At 43.1% G+C, this 26,380-nt stretch overlaps 1 protein-coding gene across 1 annotated transcript; it reads right to left on the bottom strand.

Annotated features, from left to right (window-relative positions):
- Window positions 1–854: 854 nt before the first annotated feature.
- Window positions 855–21,179, bottom strand: STPG4 (sperm-tail PG-rich repeat containing 4). Its single transcript, XM_077925329.1, has 7 exons — window positions 21,153–21,179; window positions 19,886–19,954; window positions 17,908–18,168; window positions 16,231–16,295; window positions 15,069–15,117; window positions 3,980–4,084; window positions 855–1,738 (listed from the first exon to the last, which is right to left on the bottom strand). Exons 1-7 carry the CDS (start codon window positions 21,177–21,179, stop codon window positions 1,622–1,624), a joined length of 693 nt encoding a protein of 230 aa, XP_077781455.1. The 3' UTR covers window positions 855–1,621.
- Between the last annotated feature and the right edge of the window lie 5,201 nt (window positions 21,180–26,380).

The following is a 26,380-nucleotide window of genomic DNA, read 5'->3' as shown; positions in this document are numbered from 1 at the left end:
ACCATCCCACAGGCATTTGTAATAGATGCTATTTGCAAGCATAACATGCCACGTTTTGCTTACGCTGCCATACTAAATTCACTTACAAGGTAATATGTCCATAATTCCCGACCAAACCATTGGCCATGCTAGTTGGGGCTGATGGGTGATCTGGAAGGCCCCCCATCCCAGATCTAAAGCCATGCAGGTCTTAAACTAGTCACAGTGTACTGAGAATCTCATAAGAAGTCCTGTGAAAGCAGGACAAGTGTGATAAAAGCCTGCACATTTGCTTTAATCCCTGTGTGTACATAGTATGGCATTCTTTTCTTTTTTTAATTATAAGAATGCATTTTATAATTTAATTCTGTCTTGTTTTTAATGTATGTCATTATCATGCTTTTAAATGAATATTTTATACCATATTAGGTAAACCCCTAAGATTTGTTTTTTAACTAAGCAATATATAAACGTTGATACATAAAATAAGAAGCTCCATTAAACTCTGCAGGACTTACCTTTTTCTGAATAAACTTAGGACTGCTTTGTAAGCCAGTCCTCCATTATAGCACACACACACCCTTTCCAATATTTTGTTGACAAAAATTGTATGATTACTACAAGGCTTCCTCTGTTTGCAGAAAGGAATGAGATTCAGCAGTGGTTCCTGTTGGGGGAAAGTGTGGGGGGGTAGAATTTCCACCAATTCTTCCCCACTGCATCTCCTGATGTCCACAGGGTTCCAGCAATCCCACCCTCTAGCCCCCCACCCATGGGACCTCAAGGATGAGGAGTAGAAATGGAAACCCTACTACGTGAGTGGAAGTTTGTTCTGCTAGCAGATGGATCCAGGGCTACACCACCCTTTGAAACCTTGCAAAGAGAACAGCACCAATTTCCGAAAGCCATTTATTCCAGAGTGGCTCCACTGAATTCAGTACCATTACTGGGGGTGGGGATGCTTCTGAGTGATAGGCAATGCTCTGACTGACTGGAAATACGTGGGGTGGGGTGGGGTGAGGACACAGAAATCTGTGGAATATAAAAAGATCAGCAACAGAGTCTTTTTTCCTTCTACCTCAGGGAAAGGCTGTGACGGCTGAGCCCCCTCAAATCGTTCAGCAATCTGTGTTCTTTTTTCTTCTTCTTTCCACTGCAGATCTTGCATCCAGCAGAGGCTGTCCTTGATCAAACGCTCTTTGTATCTAGTTCGGGTTAAGCTCTACCGAATCCAGAGAGGAGTGCAGGAGAATTGGTGCCCTCGAGCCAGCAGAGGAACCTGGCTTCAGCCCAACCAGCAGCTCACAAGGACTCTGGGGTCAGGATATATTCCCATCGCTCAGTTTCCTTGCTAACAGAAAGAAGTGTACTGAGTGGTGGAGGAACACAACTGAGCCACGTCAAACAGCAGGAACAATGAAGAATCTTAGGATGCGAGGAAAGGGCCAGGGAGGAAATGGAGGCAGGGAACCCAGTGCACAAAATCGCATCATGGTGTTGGCACTGTGGCCCACTGAAAGCCAAAGGAATAAAAGTGAGCTGATCGGTCCTGGTGAGGAATGGGATATGGATAAGGTAGGAGGAGGAGTGGTTTTTCAGAATCGGTGCCCCTGAATTTCGTGTACTCCACCACTCTTGTTTTCTAAAGCTCTGGAGTATTGCTGAAGAAGATAGTGTGCTCCCTTCCCAGACTCTCAATGGTTCTTGGTTGTTTTGGAGACTGGTTTGTAGGCCAGTAACTCCCTGGGCCAGGAACTTTCTGTATGGAAAGAGTAAGAAACAAGGCAATTATTAGATTAAACCAAGGTAAAAGGTAAAGGTAAAGGGACCCCTGATCGTTAAGTCCAGTCGCGGACAACTCTGGGGTTGCGGCACTCATCTCACTTTATTGTCTGAGGGACAGCTTCCGGGTCATGTGGCCAGCATGACTAAGCCAAAACAGTGCAGAGCAGTGCACGGAAACACCGTTTACCTTCCCACCGGAGCAGTACCTATTTATCTATTTGCACTTTGACGTGCTTTTGAACTGCTAGGTGGGCAGGAGCAGGGACTGAACAATGGGCGCTCACCCCGTCATGGGGATTCGTGACCTTCCGATCGACAAGCCCTAGGCTCTGCGGTTTAGACCACAGCGCCACCCGCGTCCCTTAAACCGAGGTAGGCTTGCATAAAGTAAAACACTGGAGCCAGCATGCACAAGATTGCCGCATCAGTGTGTTAACTAAGTGATAACATTTTTGGTTACCATTTTAAGCCTGCATTTTATTTTTAACCCATTCTCTGCTAACCTATTTTTAAATCCCATGTCTTCATAATATGTGCGCTCTCTCTCTCTCTCTCTCTCTCTCTGTGTGTGTGTGTGTGTGTGTGTGTGTGTGTTTCTCTCTCTCTCTCTCTCTACCTCTCTGAGCTAGTGATAAATACCTCACATCAGGCTGAGAACAGGACTGGGAGGAGGAACCACACAGAAATATTCCCTCCCACACTTGGAAAAATAGCTCAGTTTATTCTGAACCGAAGTAATTCCCCGAGAGCACAAAGGGGTCCTCTTAAGCCTTCACCCACCCTCCTCCTTAGGAGGAGCAAATTCCCTCCTTTGTCTTTATCATCTGCTCACCTGCTCACCCCCCATCCCTCCAAAACTATCTCCTTTCCCTCCCACAGAACTGCTTACAAATGTGAGGCACACTAGGGAAATTGCATTTCCCAGGGCTCCTGGCATCAGGCTAATGGTGGTAGCAACATGCCTGATGTTGGAGAGAAAGAAAGCAGAAGAAGAAGAGGAGGAGAGAAAGAGAAATACTTTCCACCCCTTCCTCCCAACACTGCTATCCCTGGAACGGCAAGAGAGGTAAGTGGACGTATGGGGGGAGTGAAAATGGGTTCAGAAGCAAACGGGGTGAGAATTTGACATTCTTCTCTGGTTCAGGTGAAAATCTGAGGCAGAGAAAAACTTTTAGGGATGTAACGCTTGCCTCATGGTTGAGCGAGAGCTTTATGAGTTCTCACATTTCAAATTTCTGAGCCAGGTAATACAAAATGTGGTACAACAGATCTCCCTGCCTAATAGGCACAAGCAATGGTAAATTGACTCAAAACAAGTGTTGGGGCAGCTGAGACACCTGAATCCCCACCTATCCAATCCAGATAAAACTTTCATTTCTGCTCAGAGAATAGAGGTGGAATCTACACACATATAAAAACCATTCTGAAAATGCTTTTTTAAGAAAAATAAATACATTGAATTTTCCATAAGGCTCACCATCGCCATCTAGTGTCACATTGTATATTGCACTTAAAACACACTTAAAACGTTTTATTTGCAGCTATATAGCTGAAAAGTCTCAAGCTGTTTCTTCTGAACTTGGCAAAGACAAACGGTCAATACAAGGCGCCAAGCTCTAACTCTTTAGATGAGCATATTTTCAACTCACAAGCCAGAACTCAAGGTTTCTTTAAGCAAAGAGAAATGTAACACCTCATTTTATTCCAAAGTTGCATAGAAGTATATACTAATTAGCGATTTAGGTTTTGACAACATGTCTATGTTCTATCCTGAGATGCTTTTTAAAAGTGTAATTGTTTGTATATGACCTCTTTCTGATTATTGGTTGGCAATATTATTTTTGATTTGATGATGGAGTGCAAGCATAAACACAATTGGCGCACTAATTGTAATCAAGCTGGAATATGAAAGAGGCAATAATGACTGGAAAATATAATGTACCCTGTTAAGGGAGGAGATAAAAAAGGCAAATTCATTATATTAAGGTGGGGTTTTCTTCATGGCAAATCCTCTGTTTATATCAAAACAGGTCTGGCAAGTCATTATCATTTTAGAATATATATTTTTTCTATTCACCGTAATTTTGACAAGGTAAGCCATTAAAACCATCTGCGTTAAGGTGCTGTGAGATTACATGCTGAATCCATTTTGTATTCTGAAGTTTGCATTTTATAACTGAATTAATTCTTGGTCAGTAAAGAAAATCATACTCACAGAATGGGATGGCAGCAACCGTGGTACTTTGGACAGGAAGCATGACCGAATAGGCGTAGGCAAGACTTCTTTTATGTTATATGTACCCGGGCCTGGGCCTTCTTTCTACAACATAATAATGCTTATGGTTTATTTCAGAGATGTTCACATATGCATAGATGGGATCTTTAATACCATTAATTGGACCACAATACCTCAAGGACCGCCTCTTCCCATATGAACCAACCTGGATCCTGAGATCAGCACCTGAGAACCTACTTCATGCGCTTTCTCTGCCAGAGGTCTGGAAGATGGCAACAGGAGAACGGGCCTTTTCTGCAGAGGCTCCCTGTTTGTGGAATGCTCTCCCCAGGGAGACTCGCCTGGTGCCTTCACTGCATATCTTTAGGTGCCAGGAGAAAATATTCACCATCTCCCAGGCTTTTGGCTAATTAAACATTATATGGCCTAAGTACAACCAAACTATCCTGTTTGAGCCCTGCTTGTGTAAATATTCATTTAAGCATTCCCATTGTTTCTGTGCTTAGAGTAATCTTGTGAAGAATATAGAGAACACAAAGATTTGATGGACTATGAAAGAACTTAAGGAAAGGAAGTGACTGAAGAACAGATGTAAAGGTGAACTAGATAACTTAGAGACGTGTGGTGAATGTGGTGGAAGTCTTTTATAATATTTTAACTAGGATTTATATATTGTAATGTTTGAAGTATGAATTTGGTATTATTGATTATGAAAAGTATTTTTTCTCTTTTCTCTTTTCTTTTATCTTTCGTCTTTCTTCTTTTCTAGTCTGCATTTTGGAAAATACATAGATAAATGTGTTTACAGTGTTATGTATTGATTTTTGATTCTATTTCTTTTTTCTTTTTATTTTCTTGTAATATTTAATAAAAACTAATAAAAATTAATAAAATAAAATAAAATAAAATAAAATAAAAATAAACATTATATGGCCTTTAAAACTGGCCATATTGTTTTTGTGCATTACAATGTTATGTATTTTTGTGCTTTTATATTGTAAACTGCCCTGTGATCCTACGTTTGTTTATTATTATTATTATTATTATTATTATTATTATTATTTCAACTTATATACTGCCCTTTATCAAAAGATCCCAGGGCAGTGTATAGTGTACAACATTAAAAACACATCACAGAACATCAGTGCTGAAACATAATAAAAAACATAATAAAAAGCTTACTGACAGACAGCCTAATAATAAAATAGCCATCATAATAACTTCCACAGATTATTTAATAGCCATAGGCTTGGGTAAGAGGAATGTTTTTGCCTGGCACCTAAAGACATAATGATGGCACCAGTGAGCCTCTCTGGGGAGAGCATTTCACAATTGGGAAGCCAACACAGAAAAGGTCCTCTCTTAAGGAATAGTATAGAAATTTTAATGATGATGATATTGTCACATTTCAGTCTGGAAGCCAGGGGTCACCAACCTTCTTGGACTGGGGGCCCATTTTGAATTTTGAGAGTGTGCAGAGGGTGCCAGTTACAAAATGGCTACCATGGGGGCATGGCTTGGCACAAAATGGCTGCCATGGGGAGCATGACATAACATAAAATTAGAGAAAGTACCACCATTGCTTCCGGAGTAAGCCCAAGGGAGACCCCATATAGAGCATCTTCAAGCAATCCAATTTTGAGGTTAGTAACACCTGGTGAAGATTTGCAATATTGGGCAAGCTGTCTTCCAAGGTCCGCCATTAGTAATTGTCTCATTGAGAATCCTTGCTAAGATCCTAGGAAAACCCCAGGGTTCACCTTCTGAACACAGTTTACGAGCCACTGGCACAGAACAAACTATTCCCGTCCTTTCATTGTGTTCTGAAAAAGCCAGAAATAACATTTCCTTTTTTGCCACAGAAGATCTGAGCAACGCTGATGGTTTCTGACAGGTTCACATGCCCCTGAAGTAATTACGGGATATCAGCCTCATCTTGGAAAGAGAAACAAGCAAACCTTTTAATATATGAACAACTGACACAGATCACGGGGCTGTCTCATCGCTTCGCAACAAAACCCTTTACGCCCGTCCATCTATTTTCGATCCCTCGCAGACACAAGTGGCACCAACGCGTCAAGCAACACTTTCATATTATTGTTATAAAGCCAAGAAAAATAAAATCTATTTATGTTCAGTAGATAAGTTAACGCCTGTCTATTCCCCCCGCCTCTCGTGTTCATGTGTTAGCATCTGTCATGTTCCTTAGAGCATAAAAATGATGCTTTTTTAACACATTTGAAATGGCAACCTCTCTTGTGTGTATTTGGTGTTTTGTTTTGTCCACACACCCCACCCCCATCCTTTCTTCTGTAGCAATTTATTTTGTCCAGAGGAGAGAGAGGTTTAAGGGCTTTGTACAGATTTCTGAAAATTTCACCTGGACATAGGCATAGCTGGGGGAGGGGGGCTGCCCCTCCCCCAACAAGTAAATCAATAAAAATACTTAACTAACTGAGGTTCCCCCCCACATTATTATTATTATTATTATTATTATTATTATTATTATTATTACCCCGCCCATCTGGCTGGGCTTCCCCGGCCACTCTGGGCGGCTTTCAACAAAATATTAAAATATTAAAATACAGTATAAAATACATGAAGCATGCCCACCCCAAATAAATCCTGACTGCACCCATGCACCTGGACACAACATAGTAGGGACATTTTAAAAAACAACACTTGAGAAGAACAGCCACTTTTAAGGAAATGCTTTGTGACAGCCTGTAGACCAAACTTCCCCATTCTGATGCCCTCCAACTTCATGGGAATACAATTCCCCTGAGGCCAAGCTAGCATGCGCTACTTTAGAGTGTAGGATGAGAGTGTCCTACTTTACAGAGGATTTTCGCTATTTGAAGGGTTGTCTGGCCCAAGTCCACTTTAAAAGCAAGGAAGGGAGAAGAGTGGTGTTGAAGTCACCCATAAACAGTTAGAACCTAGACAGCAAGACAGGGCAAGCCAACAGGTCACTGGCTCTTAGTCTCCCCCCCCCCCCCCACCGTGCTGAGATGCCTTACCTCTCACCCCTGAACTTGGCAAAACATGTGCTAGGCCTGGAGCCTAGCAAAAAATTTTGCTGCAGACACAAAAATTCCATTCCCTGGGTATTTTGCCAAGCAAAAATTTGCTTCGTGGTTTTAACAGAAAGAAATCTTAATAAACGGAAAACGGATGACCGCTTGGAAAAAGTTAAGCATGATGATGATGAGAGATGAGTCATTCCATAGCAACTGAAATGGGTAGGTGAACAGGCCTCCTTCTGGAACTAGACGAAGGTTTCTTCTTTCCGGTTTTGATACATTTATGCTTTCCTATTCTTTATATTAAAAACCATTAACAGTCTGGTCATAACCATGACTTGATCCTGGTTTCAGATCCTTGTTTGAGAACAATAAATCAAGGGTTGCTATATTCAGACTAAACAGTAAACAGTGGTTTGTGGCAAACCACAAATGGATTCCTTTAATGACCTCTCCACCTGAGTGGAGGAGGCAATGTGCAACCCTGACGGTTCATCATGCTCATAACAATTAAACCATAGATGGTTGTTACATCTGAACTGGCCCTTACATTGGGCAGTTTGGGCATAACATTACTGACTTAATAACAGTTTCCAAACTGTGGATCATGACACATTAGTGTGTTGGCTGCAGTGTGTAGGTGTGTCATGCGAACACTTCCTGCGCTCCTCCTGGGACTGGAAAGGAGTAGTTCAACCTCTGGTTTGCTAGTAAAACTGAATAACTGTGCCGCGGAATGATGCATGTCTAAAAAGTGTGTCACCAATATGAAAAGTTTGGAAAGCTTGAACTAACAGCTAAATAAGTTGAGAGTGAGCACTGGGCCCCATACATTGCCTTTCCCTCTGTGGACCAGCTTCAGCACTTAAATCCTCATCTCTTTAAACAAGGGGATGGGAAGCTGGGGTCTTCCAGACATAGTTGGCTTGTAGACAGTATGGCCAGTGGTCATTGATGATGGAAGCTGTGGTCCAGAAACATCTGAAGAGCCCCAGATCTCCATCCCTACTTTAAGCCATAGTTTCCTGTTACACCTGTAACAGGAAACTGTGACTGTCTGTTTACTTACCAGGGTAATAAACCAGGGTGAATGTTGTGCATATGGCAACAATGCGCAATGAAGTGCATTGCACACATGTCCCTCAAAAGACCCTTCATGGAGGTCCTCTGCCCTGTCCTGTCCTGTCCCTCCCCCAAATAATAGACAGTCCAGACCATCACCTGCAAAGCACACATGGCGATTGCTGCTGCAAATGTTAAGATGTCGGTTACAGCTCATTTGTTGCAAAATATTGGACAGCAGCTGTATCAATAACTCATTTAAGGAGCTGTTGTTTACACAAAATGTCTCTTCTATCACAGAAGGCCACCTGGCATCGGGACATTAATGAGATCCTCAAGGATTTTCAAATAAAAGGTTAACATCTATTTAAAAGCCAAAGCACAACCTCAAGAGAATTCAAGTTGCACACAATCCTTTGCTCTGCTTTCACAAAAGAAATGCTGATCAACCCTCGCAAGGATTTCCCCTTTCCCCAGGATCCTCCATTGTAGGACTTCAAAAGCGCTAATCTGATCAGGGGGACAGGAGAAGTGTGCTCTTTTAAGTCAAAATCCTGCTCTGTGTTTGATCAAGGATTTGGCATGGCTGGCATCTGAAAATTAGCCGCGGTATTTGGAAGGAGCAGAGGTTCTTTAAGCCCAAAGAAAAACAGCAGAGCTGGGTTGCTTTATTTCTTCAAAAGAAAAAAAAGACATGTAGGCATAACTTTCCGAAAGACAAGAGGGCGAAAATAGACATTGAATCAGCTCTGCGGATGGCGCTGTAGAGCTGATTGAAATATACTCAGAGTCGAGGGTGGATTTCATGCTCTTTATTCAGCTCATAGTGGGAGGAGGAATGAAAGTTTCCCCAAAGTATCTGCTTTATATACATTATTTACACAATGGGCTACACGTGATTGGTTAATTCCAGAATTCTCCTGTAGGCCGATCAGGTTGCGGATTCACTTTCATCTGGAGGTGGATTGGGTGGTTCCTGCAGACCAATCAGACTGCTGCATTCTGAATCCTATTGTTCTAGGACCAATCAGACTGCTGCATTTTGGATCCTATTGTTCTAGGACCAATCAGGCTGCTGCATTTTGGATCCTATTCAACTCAGTACATAACACTGATGGGAAAAAAATGCCAGGCTCATTTGGCAGGGAGAATCCTTGCCAACATCAACACACACACACAATGTCATGGGCTGGCTGGATGCAGAGGAATGGTGGGAGGTACCAGCTGGGGAACCCCCAAGGGATGAAGGCTCAGAGCCTGGGGATTGGTGGTGGGACAATGATGAGTGGCCCGAGGGAGAAGAGGGAGATGATTGGGAGGAGGAGGTGTTGGAAGCTGAAGAGGCAACAGGGTTTAGTGAGCAGGAAGAGGCTGTGGCAGAGAGCAGTCCAGAATCAGAGGCAGAAGCGGAGGCTAGAAAGGAGGAGGGCCAAGAGGCAGAGATGAGTCAGGCTAGTGAAGAAGCTGGGGTGTCTCCTCCTCCTGCGAAGGGCAGCTCCCCTCCCCCCATGATCTCCAAGGACCAGGAGAGCCCTTGAATTGTTATAATGCACACTGCTGGCCTGGGTGGAGGAAGAGAGGGACGTGAGCATGTGTAGAAGCCAGCCTTCTGTATAAAGGTAAAAGTCACCTCTGTTGCTTCACCCACCGCTGGCTCCTGGGAGGTCACCCAGAAGGAAACGCTTCCCTCAGGCTGAAAAAAAAAACTCCCTACAACTGCACTGTTGGTCTCTGCATGAACAGGTTTCGCCATTTTTCAAAACTGTACAAACCCTTACCAATTACATTTCAACTGGAAGAGCGCCTATGTTGTGGTGCACCTGCAGCAGCACAACCAGACGTCTTCATCTGCTCCAGTTGCAACAAAACATGTCTCTCCCGTGTCAGTCTCTACAGCTGCAGCAGGCATTGCAAACTTCCAACAGTTTGACTTTACCCTCAAAGGCTCATTCCTCCATTGTCTACCAAGACAGACAGATGTCAACAACCTTTCTGACCAACTTCTGCTCTCTGGGTGGGGGGCGACAACCTATGGTCTGCCTCTGACCTCACTCCCAGGCAAACCTGCTGAAAGCATCAGGCTATAAAGCAGTTTGCCATGAGTGGCTGATGTGCTGGACGTGGACTTCAACTGAACCTGAAGCAGGTTAGTGACTACACTGCACTTAGCACACCCACATTCTGTGCCAACAAAAACTGAATTTTGCAACATGCTGGGTGGACCACGATTGGGGAATCTTTGTCAGTCTGAGGGCTGCATCTCCTCCTGGACAACCCTTCAAGGCCACATGCCAGCCACTGGGCAGGGCCTAAGGCAAAAGTGGGAGGAGAAATTCTGTACCATTGTGTGTTTGTACACTCACATACCTTCATCTAGACAAGCAAGTGGCATTATCAGAGCTCATGGGCACATTCCAGCCAGGCAAAAACACCACTCATAGGTGGCATGCAGCAGAGCCAGTGGGAAGTGTTGCCAGGGAAGAGGCAGTGTGCCTAGGGAGAGTCCTGAGGATCACTAGAGAGAATTAGAGGGCCACATCTGGACCCCAGGGCTGAGGTTCCTCATTCCTGGTAAAGACTGTCAATTCCTGGTAAAGACTATCATATCAGCCTCCTTAAAAGTTTCACCTGTTACAAAGGAGGAAGCCAGTAAATCTGGACCTTCGTCTCACTGCGGCCTTCTCCTTTCTGCAGCTTGTCTGGATTGCTCGACAACAGGTCGACTGTTCTCCTTTTATACTGTACAGATTTGGTGGCTAATTTGAGCGCGGCACTTTTTCTCTATGTAAGGCAGGCATGAATCACAGCCACAAACTGTCACCTCTGTTCACTAAATGCGTTAGGTGTTAAGAAGCTGTAACGCTCCCCCTGCCCCCTGGCTTCATAGCACAGCGTGTTCCACCAGCTGAAACACTTCCAAAGAAAAACAGGGACTAGTGATGATCCGATGATTGTTTCTGTACCAGAAAAAGAGGGACTCCTCTTTGGAAGGCTGCATAACCAGCCGTTCTGCACATCATGGGAGAAGAAATGACTAAGGAGTAAACCCTACACAAATCCGGACGATCAGATGGCATCTGGTGCCAAATGTATTGCTCTGCTTTCCTTTGGACCACATCAGCAAGGCCGAGAGGGGGGCGGGTCTTGTTGTCTGGGCAGCCCAGGACCTCTATATACACTGCCCAGGTGTCCTCAGCCCCAAAGAGTTGGTGTCTGTGTTTTAGAACATAAGTTCCCAAATTGTGCTCCATGAGCTAAGCACAATAATATAACACATCTCTCTTTTCATGTCTTCGGTCATCCTTACAAAATGAAAGAAAAAATACGTTGCAAATTCTTTAAAAAGCTAGCATTTTCCATAACCAGGCTTGTGTGAAGAAGGGCAAGTGTCTAAAGATACAATTAATTTGAATGTTCAGTTTACTTTTGATTTAATATTTGCACTCCACTTTTCCAACGGTACTTTTCCAAAGCGGTTTATACAATAATATCTGCCTCACAGATCATGACATAAACGTCCCCTTGGTGCAAATTCTACATTCGCGTGCAATAATGTTTTGTGGGGGAGGCATGAAAAACACGCATAGGCTCCGGCGTCAACAATGTTCAAGGTCTTCTGGATAATTCTGCCAGTGTTCAAGTGACAGCTTCGAGGACATGACTGATTCATCTTTTGGGGAGTTTCATACGGTCGACGCTACCTTTTCAACGCTTTTGGGATCAAGCCATTTATCAAGATTATGATGGGGTGACTCATACGCTCTCCAGCTGATACACTTGCTTAATATTGATGACAAGATCTTGATACTTCCTCACAGCCTCAGCTCCTGAATTCTGGGTTTTTATTAACCGAAGGCACAGATGCATCAATAATGGACGTGCGCTTGTTCTTCCTGACTATATCTGGACAACCACAGTCAACACATCCATCAAATGGGAAAGGTGTGACCGTATATACCTTGCAAGTGGAATGCACAAGTTCTTCTGAAGGCCAGAACTTCTAATAGGGATTCTCTTTTTCTTCTCTCTCCATCATTCTTCCAGCATTATTTTGTGGGGATGTAACAAGCATTTGGTGTTTGCCAGCACAGGCTACCCAATATACGGACTCTGTGATGGTCTGGTTTTATTTATTTAAACTATTTATGTACCACTTAATTTCTGAAGCTTCTAAGCAGTGTACACACACACAAAAATTAAATGCACACAATGGATAAGATCAATTAAAATGAATTGTAACAACAGAAAACTTCCTTAAAATGCCTCCTGAAAGTTCTTTGAAAAGTTTGACATGGAGAGAGTCTGTCGAATATCAACTGGGAGTGAGTTCCACAACATTGGGCTCATGATACTGAATGCATGGCCCATGGTGGAAACAAGCTGCACATCTGAGTCCATAGGAAAGGAGATCTTTCCCTGAAGAAATACAGACCCTACAAGTGTCCCTGTTTTCCAGGTACAGTCCACGGATTTATAGAAGCCATACGAGTTCCTGGAATGTCCCAGTTTTCTTTAGGAAGTCCCTGTTTTCATCAGAGAAATGTTGGAGGGTATGGCAATATAAGGGAACAGACAGCCCTTAGGAGAGCAGGCCCTTAAGAGAGCAATGCTTAAACTGGGATTGGGCCTGGTTTAGTAAATTAGCCTACATGAGGGACACCCTGTCCTCAAATTACTTTACAATGCAGAAGAGAATAGGAGCATAGAACATCAGTGATTGCTCTTGGCAGGCAGTATGAAGCCTCTGACTTCACGAGGCCTAATAGAAATACTAGGAGCCCAAACTTTTATTTCTGCATTGGCAGCAAAGCAGTAACAATATTCAGTCCAACAATGCCAGCCGTAACTCTATTTAAAGACATGCTGAGTTGTGGTCAAGTGACTGTGCAGAAAGTGTTTCTTGATCTCTAGTACTATAATCTTTAAGTTCCTGCTAGGCATTCTTCACATGCTCATAGCTGCCCAGACATCTGGGTTAGGTTTTCAAAAGCTCGCTTCTGACCACACTTCTCTGTTGAATGTTCAGGTTGTCCCATAACAGAGTCTAAGAATGAGTTGACTATAGACCACTCCTTGCCATGATTATCACAGCATGCATCTCAATGACTAGGTAAAGCTGGTCATCAGTAAAGGTAAGGTAAAGGACCCCTGGACAGTTAAGTCCAGTCAAAGGCGACTCTGGGGTTGCAGCGCTCACCTTTCTTTCAGGCTGAGGGAGCCGGCGTTTGTCTGCAAACAGCTTTCTGGGTCATGTGGCCAGCATGACTAAACCACTTCTGGTGCAATGGAACACCATGACAGAAACCAGAGTGCATGGAAATGCCATTTACCTTCCCGCCGCAGTGGTACTTATTTATCTACTTGCACTGGCGTGCTTTCAAACTGCTAGGTTGGCAGGAGCTGGGACAGAGCAACGGGAGCTCACCCAGTCATAATAATTTGAACCGCCAACCTTTTGATCAGCAAGCCCAAGAGGCTCAGTGGTTTAGACCACAGCGCCACCCACATTATCAGTATGGTCTTGCCAAGCAGTGAGTAGAATCTCAATATTTCGCCTGGATTTCCAGACCAAGACAGGAAAGGGTAGTTATGGTTATGTGCTCAGCATGCGAAGGTTGTGTTATGTGCTCAGCATGCGAAGTTACTACCACTTGGCAAACTTGCTCAGGCTCAAAACTCCTAACGTGGCGGCAGCAGCAGCAGCCTCTTTGCAACAGACCCATCATCCATTGTGCAAGGAAGGCTGCCTGCAAGTCCCATGGGAACATCTCTTTATGGGTGCAGACTGATAACATGGGAGCTGGCTCATATGTGACTCAAAGGGCACCAGGAATGCATGTATGTGAATCATCATGAATGACTCACGCCCCCAAGCTCACCACTCCCTTTCCCCCTTATGTCACACGTCATCCATCTAAGGCCCACGGTGAGATTCTGTACCCTGCCATCTTAGTGAAGAAAGCTGTTCCTGAAGCCATCAACAGATGTAAGCGAGCATCAAGTTGCCATGTTGGATAACACCCCCACCCCTTCACACCTTATGCGATTGAAATACAATAATTACACAATGTGGGGGGGGGGGGTTTCCAGTGCAGAAATTCTGCATTTCTAACCCTGTTTACTCAAAAGGAAGTTCAGTTAAATTTAATGGAACTTACTCCAAGGTAAGTGTGTACAGGATTTCAGCCTTAGGAATCATTTCAGAAAGTCTCCAGTGTATGCCCTCCTCCCCAAAAGTATATTTTATAATAATAATAATAATAATAATAATAATAATAATAATAATAATAAATTGGCCACACTCCCTTTTACATTTCAGCCCACTTTGGCACGAAGCCCCTGGCTCAATAAGGCTCAAGCCCCCAAAAAGTTTAGGTAAAGGTAAAGAGACCCCTGACCATTAGGTCCAGTCACGGACGACTCTGGGGTTGCAGCACTCATCTTGCTTTACTGGCCGAGGGAGCCAGCGTACAGCTTCCGGGTCATGTGGCCAGAATGACTAAGCCGCTTCTGGCAAACCAGAGCAGTGCACGGAAACACCGTTTACCTTCCCACCAGAGCAGTACCTATTTATCTACTTGCACTGCATGCTTTTGAACTGCTAGGTTGGCAGGAGCTATGACCAAGCAACAGGAGCTCACCCCGTCACGGGGATTCGAACCGCCAACCTTCTGATCGGCAAGCCCTTTAAATTTACACTATAAATTTAATCCAGTTTCGAGTCTGTTTAACCGTCACAGCTCCTAAGCAAGGGAGGGTGAGAACTGTAGCTCTCTGAGGGAGGGTAGGGATTACCACTAGAATTCCCAGAACTCACAGCCAATCACAATTTCCAGGGAATATTCAGGTCCATGGTGAAATTCCTTGGCTTCCTTCCTTCATTAGCAGGTGTGAATCTTACATATTAGCATCTATTTGTACGTGTGCATTTCTTTTCTTCTTCTTTGCATACCTAACAAGTCCTCAATCAGCAGAATACTTACCGGACCAAAAGTGTTAAGCCGCTGAACTGCAGATCGAAACATATAATTCCTGCATTTAGAGGGGGTGGGGAGAGAATGTGTTTTAAGTTCTTTTGAGAAGTCCTCAACTTCAGAAATGGTCCCCAGTCCCATTTTTCTTTTAGCTTAAAAATGTATCTGATCAAAAGTCAGCATGCAACTTATCAGACATTATGCAAAGCTTAAAGAATGTGCAGGAAACACACCTATTTCAATTGTGTTGTTTTAATTGGACCGTGGGTTTAGGTGTTTTGCTTATTTAATTGTGCCTTTGCACCCTCCCAAAACTACAGTTCCCAGGGGTAGGGGTTGCTTTGAATGCACAGCATGTACGCAGCCTTGGTCATTTGGAGATTTTGTTTGTGTGTGTAGCAACTAACAAGCAAACTAATAAATTCAAATAAAAATAATGCACTAGTGTCTGATTCTTTGGACAAGAACTTAAGAAGATCCTAGCAGACCAGTCCAGAGGTCAATCTAGTTCATGGGTAGGCAAACTAAGGCCCGGGGGCCGGATGCAGCCCAATCGCCTTCTCAATCCGGCCCATGGACGGTCTAGGAATCAGTGTGTTTTTACATGAGCAGAATGTGTCCTTTTATTTAAAATGCATCTCTGGGTTATTTGTGGGGGATAGGAATTCGTTCATTCCCCCCCCCCCAAAAAAAATTGTCCGGCCCCTCACAAGGTCTGAGGGACAGTGGACCGGCCCCCTGCTGAAAAAGTTTGCTGACCCCTGATGTAGTTCAGCATCCTGTTTTCACAGTGGCCAATCAGATGCCCAGGAGCAGGACCCAAGCCCTCTCCCCTCCTTTGGTTTTCAGCGACTGGTCTTCAGAAGCATACAGCCCGCCCGCCCGCCCCCACCATGCCCCATGCTCTCAGTGCAAATGGAGGTCAGCCCTCAAAGCGAGGTGCTTTCTTGAAAACAAACCATCTTTTTAATTGAAGCCTGCTTATTGAAATCAGCAGGAGTCTATCTGAGTTGGTGGCATGAATCGCCCTTTGTCCTCAAGCCATGGGATTTGCCGCCGCTTGGAAATGAGGCAAAATGAAGGCTTTAAAATAAAGCAGGCAAAAATAATCTGTACAGGGTGGGGCAGGAGCGGGAGGGAGAAACGAGATTAGCAAAGACTGTGTACTCACTTGGTTGGAAAAGTGGGCACAGGAGGAGGGAAAAGATCGTACTGCCCGGGGTCAGTGTTTATATCCTGCGGGGAATCAAGTGTGCACAATACAAATGTCAGTAACCCAAGTTTTATTTTATTATATACTATTTAAAATAGTTGTTTCCCCAATTCCTCATCACAAAGATTCAGGAGGCAGCTAACAAATCTGACAGGGTAAAGCTTTCTCTACGGATTATAAAATAGTAGTGAATAAAGTTTCAGCAGCTCACAAGTCAACGTTCAAATTATAACATTATCTTTGTTCTGAAAGCTGAGAAGAGGGTTGCCTTCAGATGATTTCTGAGAGAAGGTGCCACAATCCAGAAGGCCCTGCTTCTTCTCTCCTCGCAGAGCTTGATTATTGGGCAGGTTCATGTGGTGGGGTCATGTGTTCTGCTTGCAGGGGCGCCGACTTTCTCCCCACATGACATCACACGCACGTGTGACATCACACACAATGATGTCATGCACCCTTCTGCGCACACAAATGCTCACCGGGGGATAGCAGCCCTCTCAATATTGAGGGAGGGGACTTAGCCCCCTACACACAAATATAGTTGGCGCCCCTGTCTGCTTGATAGTCCTTCACATAGAAGACTGTCCTCTATCAGAGAACAGTCCTCTCTTTGAGAACTGTCCAGTCCCAACCCAATTTAAAGACCCCCCCCCAAAAAAAAGAGAGCAAGAGAGCAGGGGTTCTGAAGTTGTCCATCAACAGTAAGCATTCGAATAACAGACTGATCAAGCACCCAGGGGACTTGGCTGCAGCGATGAAAAGCTGTGTATTAATATAGCGACATTATCTACCGTATTTTTCGCCCCATAGGACGCACCGGCCCATAGGACGCACCCAGTTTTTTGCGGGGGGAAATAAAGAAGAATTTTTTTATTTCCCCCCCCCCCCAGCCGCAGGGAAGCCCTAGCTTTAAAAAACCCACCTACCATAGTTTTTAGAGGAGAAAAGGATATCTGCCCGAAGCGCGGGGCGCTCTGCTTCAGCGCGCCCCGCGCTCGGGGCAGCAGGCTGCTATCCGCAGCCTAGGGAGCCCTGCAGGAACTCCCACGGGTTCCCCAGGCTTGCAGATAGCTTCCTGAAGCCTGGAGAGCGAGAGGGGTCGGTGCGCACCGACCCCTCTCGCTCTCCAAGCTTCAGCGAAAGCCTGCATTTGCCCCATAGGACGCACACAGATTTCCCCTTCATTTTTGGAGGGGGAAAAGTGTGTCCTATAGGGCAAAAAATACGGTAAATTTGCAAAGCTATACATTTAACCTTTAAAGTTGAGTAATAATAAGTGGAACCTCAGTTTTTGAACATAATCTGTTCCGGAAGACCGTTCGACTTCCGAAATGTTTGAAAACCAATGAGCAATGGGCAGCTGGCAAAATCCATTGAGGAAAAAAGAAAAACACGCAGTGGAAACCGTTTGACTTCTGAGGTGCATTCGAAAATGGAAGCAATTACTTCTGGGTTTTCGGCATTCAGCTTCCAAAACGTTCGGCTTCCAAGACGCTCGAAAACCGAGATTCCACTGTAATTATTATTATTATTATTATACCCCACCCATCTGGCTGGGTTTCCCCCCTCCTTAGTTATTAAAATGAATGCCCCCCCAAATATTTTTTTTAATGAATGGGCCCATTTCTTTACTTTTACCTTATCTCTATAGGAGGCAGTCGTGGGCGCCTCCCTCGAGACGCTCCTGAAGGAATATGTCACGGGCCTTTTCTCAGCCAGCTCCACAAACGAAGGAGGGACGTATTTGAAGCTGCTTGGTAGGGTCATGTCAGTCATCTGCTGGAAGATGGAGATCCTCTTCCGGCCTTCCCCTTTAAAATTGTACGTCCGCTTCACTGGATTCAGCTGAGCATCCTCGAGAAAATCCCGGACTGGGTAGCAGCCTGGTATTGGGGTGGGCTGAAGGAAAGAAACTTGAAATCTGACCCACAGCTAGCAATTAACTTGAGGATTTCGGGATTTGTCGTACTTATTTGCTCTCGGTTGTAGGTTTTATCCTCCCTTTCCTCTAAGAAGCTCAATGCAGCAGGCAAGGAACGGCATTCAAGTGTACATTCCTCTCCCCCCCCCCCTCTAAATGGTGTTCTTTAAAGCATAAACACATACTCTCCTTGTGGTTAAATAGCAGTTTTGTTTTATTTTGTTATTAACCGTTAAAAGATGCCAGCCAAAAACCTTTAGGGGAGTTCCAGTGTTAGAGTAAACGCATTAAAATCAGTTGGCTTCGGTTACAGTAATGTCTTGTCTGCATCTCTGTTTTAATACCACACTGTCTGAACCAGGCAGGGCCAGCATTTTTGCCTGAGGTAAAAGACAAGATGGCCTCCGCTCCTTTTCCATGTGCAGAAGCCAACTGGGATGGCAGTTGACTCTCACCACAGCACTGATGAAGGGACAGCATTTTCCACTTGTTGGTGGGGCAGGGGGAGGACAGTTAATGTAGCATACACAGCTCTTTCCTCCAACAGAGGGGAATGACCCGGGAACTGTAGTTTTGTCAAGGGTGCTGGGAATTGTAGTTCTGCAAGGTGCAAAGGACAGTCCCCAGGATTCTTCGGAGGAAGCAGTGTGCTTTAAATGTGTGGTGAGGATGTGAGAGTGTATTGCATGCATCCATACAGTGTTATTCCTCCTCCAGTTGAAACTGATAAAAGAAGGAATTTCAAAAAGTACAGAGAATGAGGGGAAGTAAAATCTCTCTCTTCCTCTCTTTCGTCCCACCCTTCCTATACCTTCCACTCTGGCTGTTGGAAGGCTGACAGGATTTAAAAAGTGGTGGTTTGCTCCATCATAAACTCTCCCCACCCCTCACCCTTCATAAAATAAGGGCTCTGGTTGTACTTTGTGGTGTAAAAAGTTGTCTATTTGATAAAATGTATTTACTGCTTGATGGGGGGTTTTTTTAATTTAAAAAAACATTCGAAGCAGTTTACAAAACAAATAAATGTCATTATTGATTAAAAAACAGTCAACAAATCAAAATATTTTAAAAATAATTTAAACCCACGAAAAACTTTTTAAAAAAATTAAGATGCATCCAACATTCTACATGTCTGAAATACTTGCCTAAACAAAAATGCTTATTTTTATACAGGGGCTCAAAAGAAGGCAACCTGTCTAATATAAATAGGCAGGGAGTTCTGAAGCATAGGTGCTGCCATGCTAAAAGGTCAATTTCTCAGAAATGCAGAGCAAGTATTATGCAGCCCCGGGAAGAGTGGCAGTTCCACAGATTGAAGTGGCCGAAGGGGTAAAAAAACCAAGGTTGAAATTCGCTTCCAAAGTATACAAGATAATGATGCATCCACATGAATCAAGTCAATTCGTGCAAAATACCCCTACAGGGGTGGTTGGTGTGCTTTATATTAGCATTGTTCCCATGTGCATTATGCAAAGGGTGGAGTGCCCTTTCCCACATCAGATTTCCACATCAGAAGGCTAACGGTAAATGAATATATTCCAGAATTCTGCTCCGATTAAGAACTGGGCCTTGCAATTGCTGGAAAAATGCAGAGCGCCTTCTAAAACTCTGCACAATCATCTCAGATCACACAGCGTTTTGGTTTCCACCTTGGTGACACACAGCTAAGCACTATCAAATGAACATTATACATACCCTCAGGGATTCCCTCCACCACGCATCTCTTCCAAAATCAAGTTCTTTATCCTTGTCTTTGTCAGCAACCTTCAAAGAAATCCAGATTTTATGTGCAACTTTTTACATTTGTCCGTTGGTCATAGATGTACATAGTGTATACATGTTGCCTACATACGAACACATACAAAACCCTAAATCTTCATGTATGCTACAAAGCACAAAAATAAAATACATACATCCTGATCCAAGGGGTCCCAACCATGTGCATAGATAGTGCTGCTTTCCAAACAAGGACCATCAATGGAAGGGAGAGAAACCAAAGCGAGGTGTATCCAGAATTATGGCACTAGGACATGGGCAGTATGTCTCTCATGGTGTGGATAAGCTGTATGGCATATGTGACTTTCATGGATGTATAAAAAAGCTTTTAAAAAAATTGGATACCAATACGCACATTGATGCAGAAGATTTTGAAGATTATTATTCAACTGAAGCCAGAACTCTTCCTGCTGGGACTAATGAATATAAAAACAGAAAATGATTGTGGAATATTATTTCAATATAAGAACACAGCGGCAAGATTGCCATATCCACAAAGATGGAAGGACTCACTATTATCTACTATGGAGAGTGCTTGTTTCGGGGGGTGGGTACGCAGGGGTACACATACCCCTAAACATTTTGTGAATCTAAGTTTGGCCTCACTGAGGGGCAGTGTTTCAATATGAGTAGGAAAATGAGAGTACCCTAAATATTTTTTTTTAGAAAAAAAAGCACTGACTATGGAAGAATGGTTACTGAAATTAATGGATTTGGCTGAGATGGAGAAGTTGACGTGTTTAAGTAGAGAAAAACCATGGCTGACTTTTATTAATGATTGGAAACCCCTTATGGACTTTTTGCACAGAAAGGAAAACAAACTTGTGATATCTGGGTTTGAAGACTGAAAAAAGGTTGGTTTATGGAAAGCAGAAGAGTTGGTAACTATTCTGAAACAAGGGTGTTGCTTAAGTCTATAAAGCTGATGGAACGAAGAATCAGAAGTATTTTCTTTTTCTTATATTTTCTTCTCTTTCCTTTACTTTCTCTCCGCTCTTAACCATACCACGCTGGCTCTGAATTCTCTGAAGTGAGAATTGAGTGGGTGCTGCAATGCGGTGAGTGTAAGGACAGTGTGATCGTTGTGTGGTTTATACTGGTTTATAGTGTGTTTACGTTGGGTTATAGCCAATGTTCTGCGTCTTGCCCTGCATGAGGCAAAATGGCAAGTGCCATCCTGCCCTACTGCCACCTGCTCTACCAACACCGGCATCAGCACTGATTTCAGGTGAGATCTCATTGATTTCAAGCAAGATATGTGAGATCTCGCCTGAAATAGATGGCCGAGCAGGTGGGGTGCTGCACCTGAGGCAGCAGCCTCATCCTGCCAAATGGCTGCACCGGCCCTGGTTAGGGGAAGGAAGAGGATATGGCCCCAAACCTTTGTGTGTGAATGTGTCCATGAATGATTTTGATCAGTGTATTATATATGGGGTTTTTGTAGATATTTTCTAGCTCTATACTGCAATTCTGCCACATGTTCATCTTGAATTTTGATGGGTTTTGTTGCTTTGCACATGACTTGCTTTTGCAGTTCTTATTTATTTTGCTTACATCCATTGTTTCAAAATATTTGCTGTCGCTTAATTATGCAGTTTTAAATATAGGATTGTTATTTCTCCTTCCTTGGAGGTATTATAGATCTATCATGGATGCTTTAGTTGCGGTTCTTGCATTGCAGAACTAGATTGCAGTAACTAGATGACCCATGGGTCATACAACTCTATGATTTTATGATTATTAAAAGCCAGGCTTTGGGGGAAGGACGAAGTCTCTGTGGCATAATGAATTTTTTATTAAAGTTTTTTATAACAACAAAGACAAGTCAAAACAATACAATAAACACAACAAAACAAAAAACAAGTACAATTTCAAATCTTAATTTCTTATACCTTGCTTCCCCGACTTCCTCATACCTCCCCATTCTGTATTCTAATTTCTAATCAATTATTCAGCAAACCCTTCCCTTATTTTTATATAATTTAATCTTATTTAATTCTCCTTGTCTTAACCATTACCGCTAATAACCATTAATTTTCTAATCCAGCATCATTCTAACCTTCATTAATTTTACAATATTTCTTTAAATAATCCTTAAATTTTTTCCATTCTTCTTCCGCTGCTTCTCTTCCCTGGTTTCGGATTCTGCTCATCATCTCTGCCAGACCCATGTAGTCAATCACCTTCATCTGCCATTCTTCCAAGGTGGGTAGCTCTTGTGTCTTGTGGCATAATGGGTCAGTGTGTCTGGATGTTAACTAGGTTGGTGGTTCAAGGCTGCCCAGGGGCGATTGTGGGCAGGATTGCAGAGGGCTCTACTAAACTGTCCTCAGGGTCCCTTCCAACACTACAATTCTAAGTGCATTGTGATATTTTATTTCTGCTGCTCCAGGCTCTCTTATTTGTGCTTTGTAATTAATTTTATTATATTTGATTTTGTATGGCACGTAGAGACCATTGAATGATGGGGTACAAATACTTTGAATGAAAGAACAAACAAATAAATCCAAAGATGAGTGTATAGGATTTACCCCAAACTGTCCGCTCACTCTACTTGGGCCCCTACTGCGAGCTAGGATTTCCATCTTCTTTTGGACATAAACTGAGTACTGCTGTTGGTTTGCACCAGAGCTATAAAGGTATCTGTGACATCACAATTCAAGGGCTTTGTATTAGAGTGTTCGCATGCAAGAGGAGAAACAGGAAGAGATAAAGCCTGGAAACAGAAAGTGGCTCAAAACAGAGAACTAAGAAAATATCAAAGAGAGTTAAAAAGCAGTAACAATTAGACTTTAAAGAAGAATGGGAACCTTTTACAAAGTACTTAAAAAAACAACAAAATGAACTGGACTCCTTGGCAGGTTTTGAATAAACAGTCACAAACTTTTTCTTGGTAATATATAGATAGATAAATTAAGGTTCTTTACAATTTTATAATATGCAGAGAATAACATCTGATGAAAAACCAGAGAGAGGAGCTGAGGGAAGTCTGGGGGGTTTCTTTTTGGGGGAGGGAAAAATGGGGGGGGATGAGGATGATGTGTTTTTGATAAATTGTTATGTTGAAATTCCTAATAAAAATATTCAAAGAAGAAAAGAAAAGTAGTAACAATTAATTGCCAAAAAATATTTTTTGGGGGGGAAAGAGGAATTGCTACATGTTTACATTTATTTAAGATAATGTATAGACTGTTTGATTGTAAATAGAGCCTCTAAGCAGTTTACAAAGAACAAAGCAAACATGAAAATTGTCAATAAACGACAAAGCTAAAAACAGATTATTTAAAGTAACAGTTAAGCTAAAAACAGATTAAAACGTCTACATGCCTGAACAAAAAAAAAACCCGCTTTTAGCAGCCCCCACGCAGGTGCATTACAGCAATCCAATTTTGAAGTCCCTTGTGATCCCAGCGTTATCCTGATTTTAACCTGGTGAACAGACTTTGCAGGATTTTGCATTGTTTCAGAACTTTGCAAGACCTGTTTGACTAGAAGTGACAGTGGCTGGACAAAAGTGATGTGTGCAAACAAGACATTTCAAAGAGCCATTTCAAAATCCAGTGCCAACTCCTATAAAAAAAAAAACCTATTGTGTCATTTTCAGTTGTTTACTCTGAGTAGACCCATTGAAATTAGCAGACCTAAATTAGTCATGGCCATGAATTTCAACAGGCCTAATCTGAGTAAAAGTAACCTGAATTAATTCCTGCATTGCAGGGGGTTGGACTAGACTCTTGGGGTCCCTTCCAACTCCTGATTCTATGAATACAAGCCAGTCTTCCTCCAGCAAAACAAACAAACAAAAAAACCCCACCCCTGCTTATCTATATTTTGAATAAAAGTATGGCAATAAAAGATAGTGTCCCAGTGAATATACCAACGTCAAGATTTGAAGGTGGAGTACCAGGCGATCAAATTAATGAGAATGAACTTGTGTTTCTTGAACATTAAAGAATATGGCAAACTGCTTTATAAACTGAATCTGAAAAGCTTTTTGCAATATGGCATGGTAGTTTACTGTTAAAATGCAAAATAATAATTAAAATCTAATTGATCATCTTCACCAACTGCTCTGAGTGCTTCAATTAGCTCTTTGGATCCCAGACCATAGTTGCAAGTTGGTTTCCCAGCCACCGAGATCAGTTGCTCTCTTGCTTTGGGTGTGTCTCTTTTTGTTTGCTTGTGGGAGTCGAGGAACATGGAAGTAGCCTTATATTGAGCAAGAACATTGGGTCCATCTAGCTAAATGTTTTCTACAATGACCAGCAGGGTTATACAAGGGACATTCCCAGACCTTCCTGGGGAATGATCCTGGGACCTTGTGCTTGTAAAAAGCAGATGAGCTTAAGTGCTGCCTTTAGAATTTGGTACATTGGAAGGCTTTTGTCGTTTGCGCGCGCACACCCCCCGCCAATAATCTCCCTGTGATGCAGCTGTTCTTTTCAGCATAAATGAACCGTATGAAAATTAAAGTGCATTTCCAGGGAAATCAGGGCATTCCCATCTTCAGGGGATTCCAAGTACATTTCATCCTTTGAAGGGCTGTCATGCCCCATGAAAATGCAACCAGATGACCAGTCCACACACAGCATGGCTACAGGATGAATCATATGCAGTTGCCATGACTACTGCATACTATAGGTCCTACAGACCCTTGCCTGTGTTCTCAGAACATGAAAGGTTGCTACCCCAGTTCCCATCAGTTTTACCAGAACTGTGTGAAAAGATCTGAAATGTCTTTGTGTAATAGGCAGAACACACTTAAAATGGGAACTCCAGGTGATCATTGCACAAAACCATTTTAAGCAACAGAATGTGGGAAGATTCTCGCTTCAGGTCTTCTCAACATGCAACAGTGGGGTGATGGAATTATGTGACCTCTTTTACATGGAGCCATGCACCTGAACTGGGCTTGCTTGCCGTAAAAAGATCTAACAAATGCTAAGAAACTAGACTCCCAACAGACCTGACAACAAATGCAAAGCAAACCGAGCATTTGCTATTCTAGATTTGGCTGGACAACCTTTAAGTGTATAAGCACTGATTGAGACTTTCCCCACCAAGGTAAATATTACCAGTATTTTAAGGTGGGGAACCCGCTTGTTGCTATGACCAATATCCTTTTACCCAATCTAAGGGCTTTTGTAATACAATGACCCCACACGTCCACTTTCCCATGGAGACAGGGCTTGAGGTCTCTCTTCAGAATGCAGAATTCCTATTGCTTCATGGTGGGGGACAGGGGGTGAGAGAAGACATAAAATCTCTTAATCTCCCTCCCTCAAGCACCAAATTTCAGCTGCCAGAGAAATTTCCTAGTTATGACGCATATGACTGAGGCCCACACTGTGATCAGTCACCATAAAACATTGCCAAAGGCTTAATGGAAACCAAAAGGAGTAACAAACCGTGTCTTCAGACGCTTGCGCAAAATTACTGCGACGGCCACCAAGCATTTTGACTTTTAGGCTTCGTTATGGTTGGTAGTGAGTGGAACTTCTGTACATCATGGAAAACTGCCTTGTAAAGATGTGGCCATGCTTTGCCTCACTGACCACCCCCAGATGCTATCCCACACCTGTATCAAAACGAGAGGACTCATAATGAGTCACTACAGAGGCAAGGGCCAGACCTTTCCTATGTACCTCCTTTCACTCACTAGCAGTTATAATGAAGTGTCACTATGGACATTATGATACAATATACAAACTCTCAATCAGGAGGGAGCTTTTGATTTTGAAGCACAAGCAATCTGTCCACCCAGGATTGGGGGGGGGGGGCCCTTGTTGTTGGGCTTGCACCCATTTACTAGTGGAATGAGGAAGATTTAACTAAAAATATTTTAGACCACTTTAGCATTCAAGCTTCAGGGCAGCTTTACCAAGTACAGACTGTATGAACGAAAAACACATAGAAAATAAATAGCATACATAAGACACTGCCAGGGCATGGCAAAACAGGAACCAAAGGCTGTCGGAAACAAGGTTTTTATTTGTCTGCAGAAGAAGAAAGTTCATAGCATTGGGGATGCTACAGAAAGCCATGCTTCTGATAAAGGCTAATCTGGTGTCCCTGTGATATAATTTGAAGCAGAACCTCATTGGAAGATAATAAATGCTGATGAGGAAGGCCTCATGTGAAAGGAAACATTCACTGATATAGTTATACTCAAAGCCATTTGTGCCAGCACTTTGAATTGAGCCCAGAAACAGACCAGCAGTCAGTGCTTATGCTTTGAGAAATGATGCAAGTATCTGTCCACACCTCTTGGCAGATGAGCTGCTGCACTCTACAGAGGCTGAAGCTTCCAATCCATTCTTCAATCAAACATTGTGAACAACGCTTTTCAGCTTTTTACAGTAATGCAGTCAGAGGTCATCAAATTAATGTAGTGGGTATAATTGAAAACACCAC

Source organism: Podarcis muralis, chromosome 3, assembly GCF_964188315.1.
Source record: "Podarcis muralis chromosome 3, rPodMur119.hap1.1, whole genome shotgun sequence".
Lineage (NCBI taxonomy): Eukaryota > Metazoa > Chordata > Lepidosauria > Squamata > Lacertidae > Podarcis > Podarcis muralis.
Note: the sequence above shows the minus strand (reverse complement) of the source record. Positions and strands in the feature narration are given on the sequence as shown.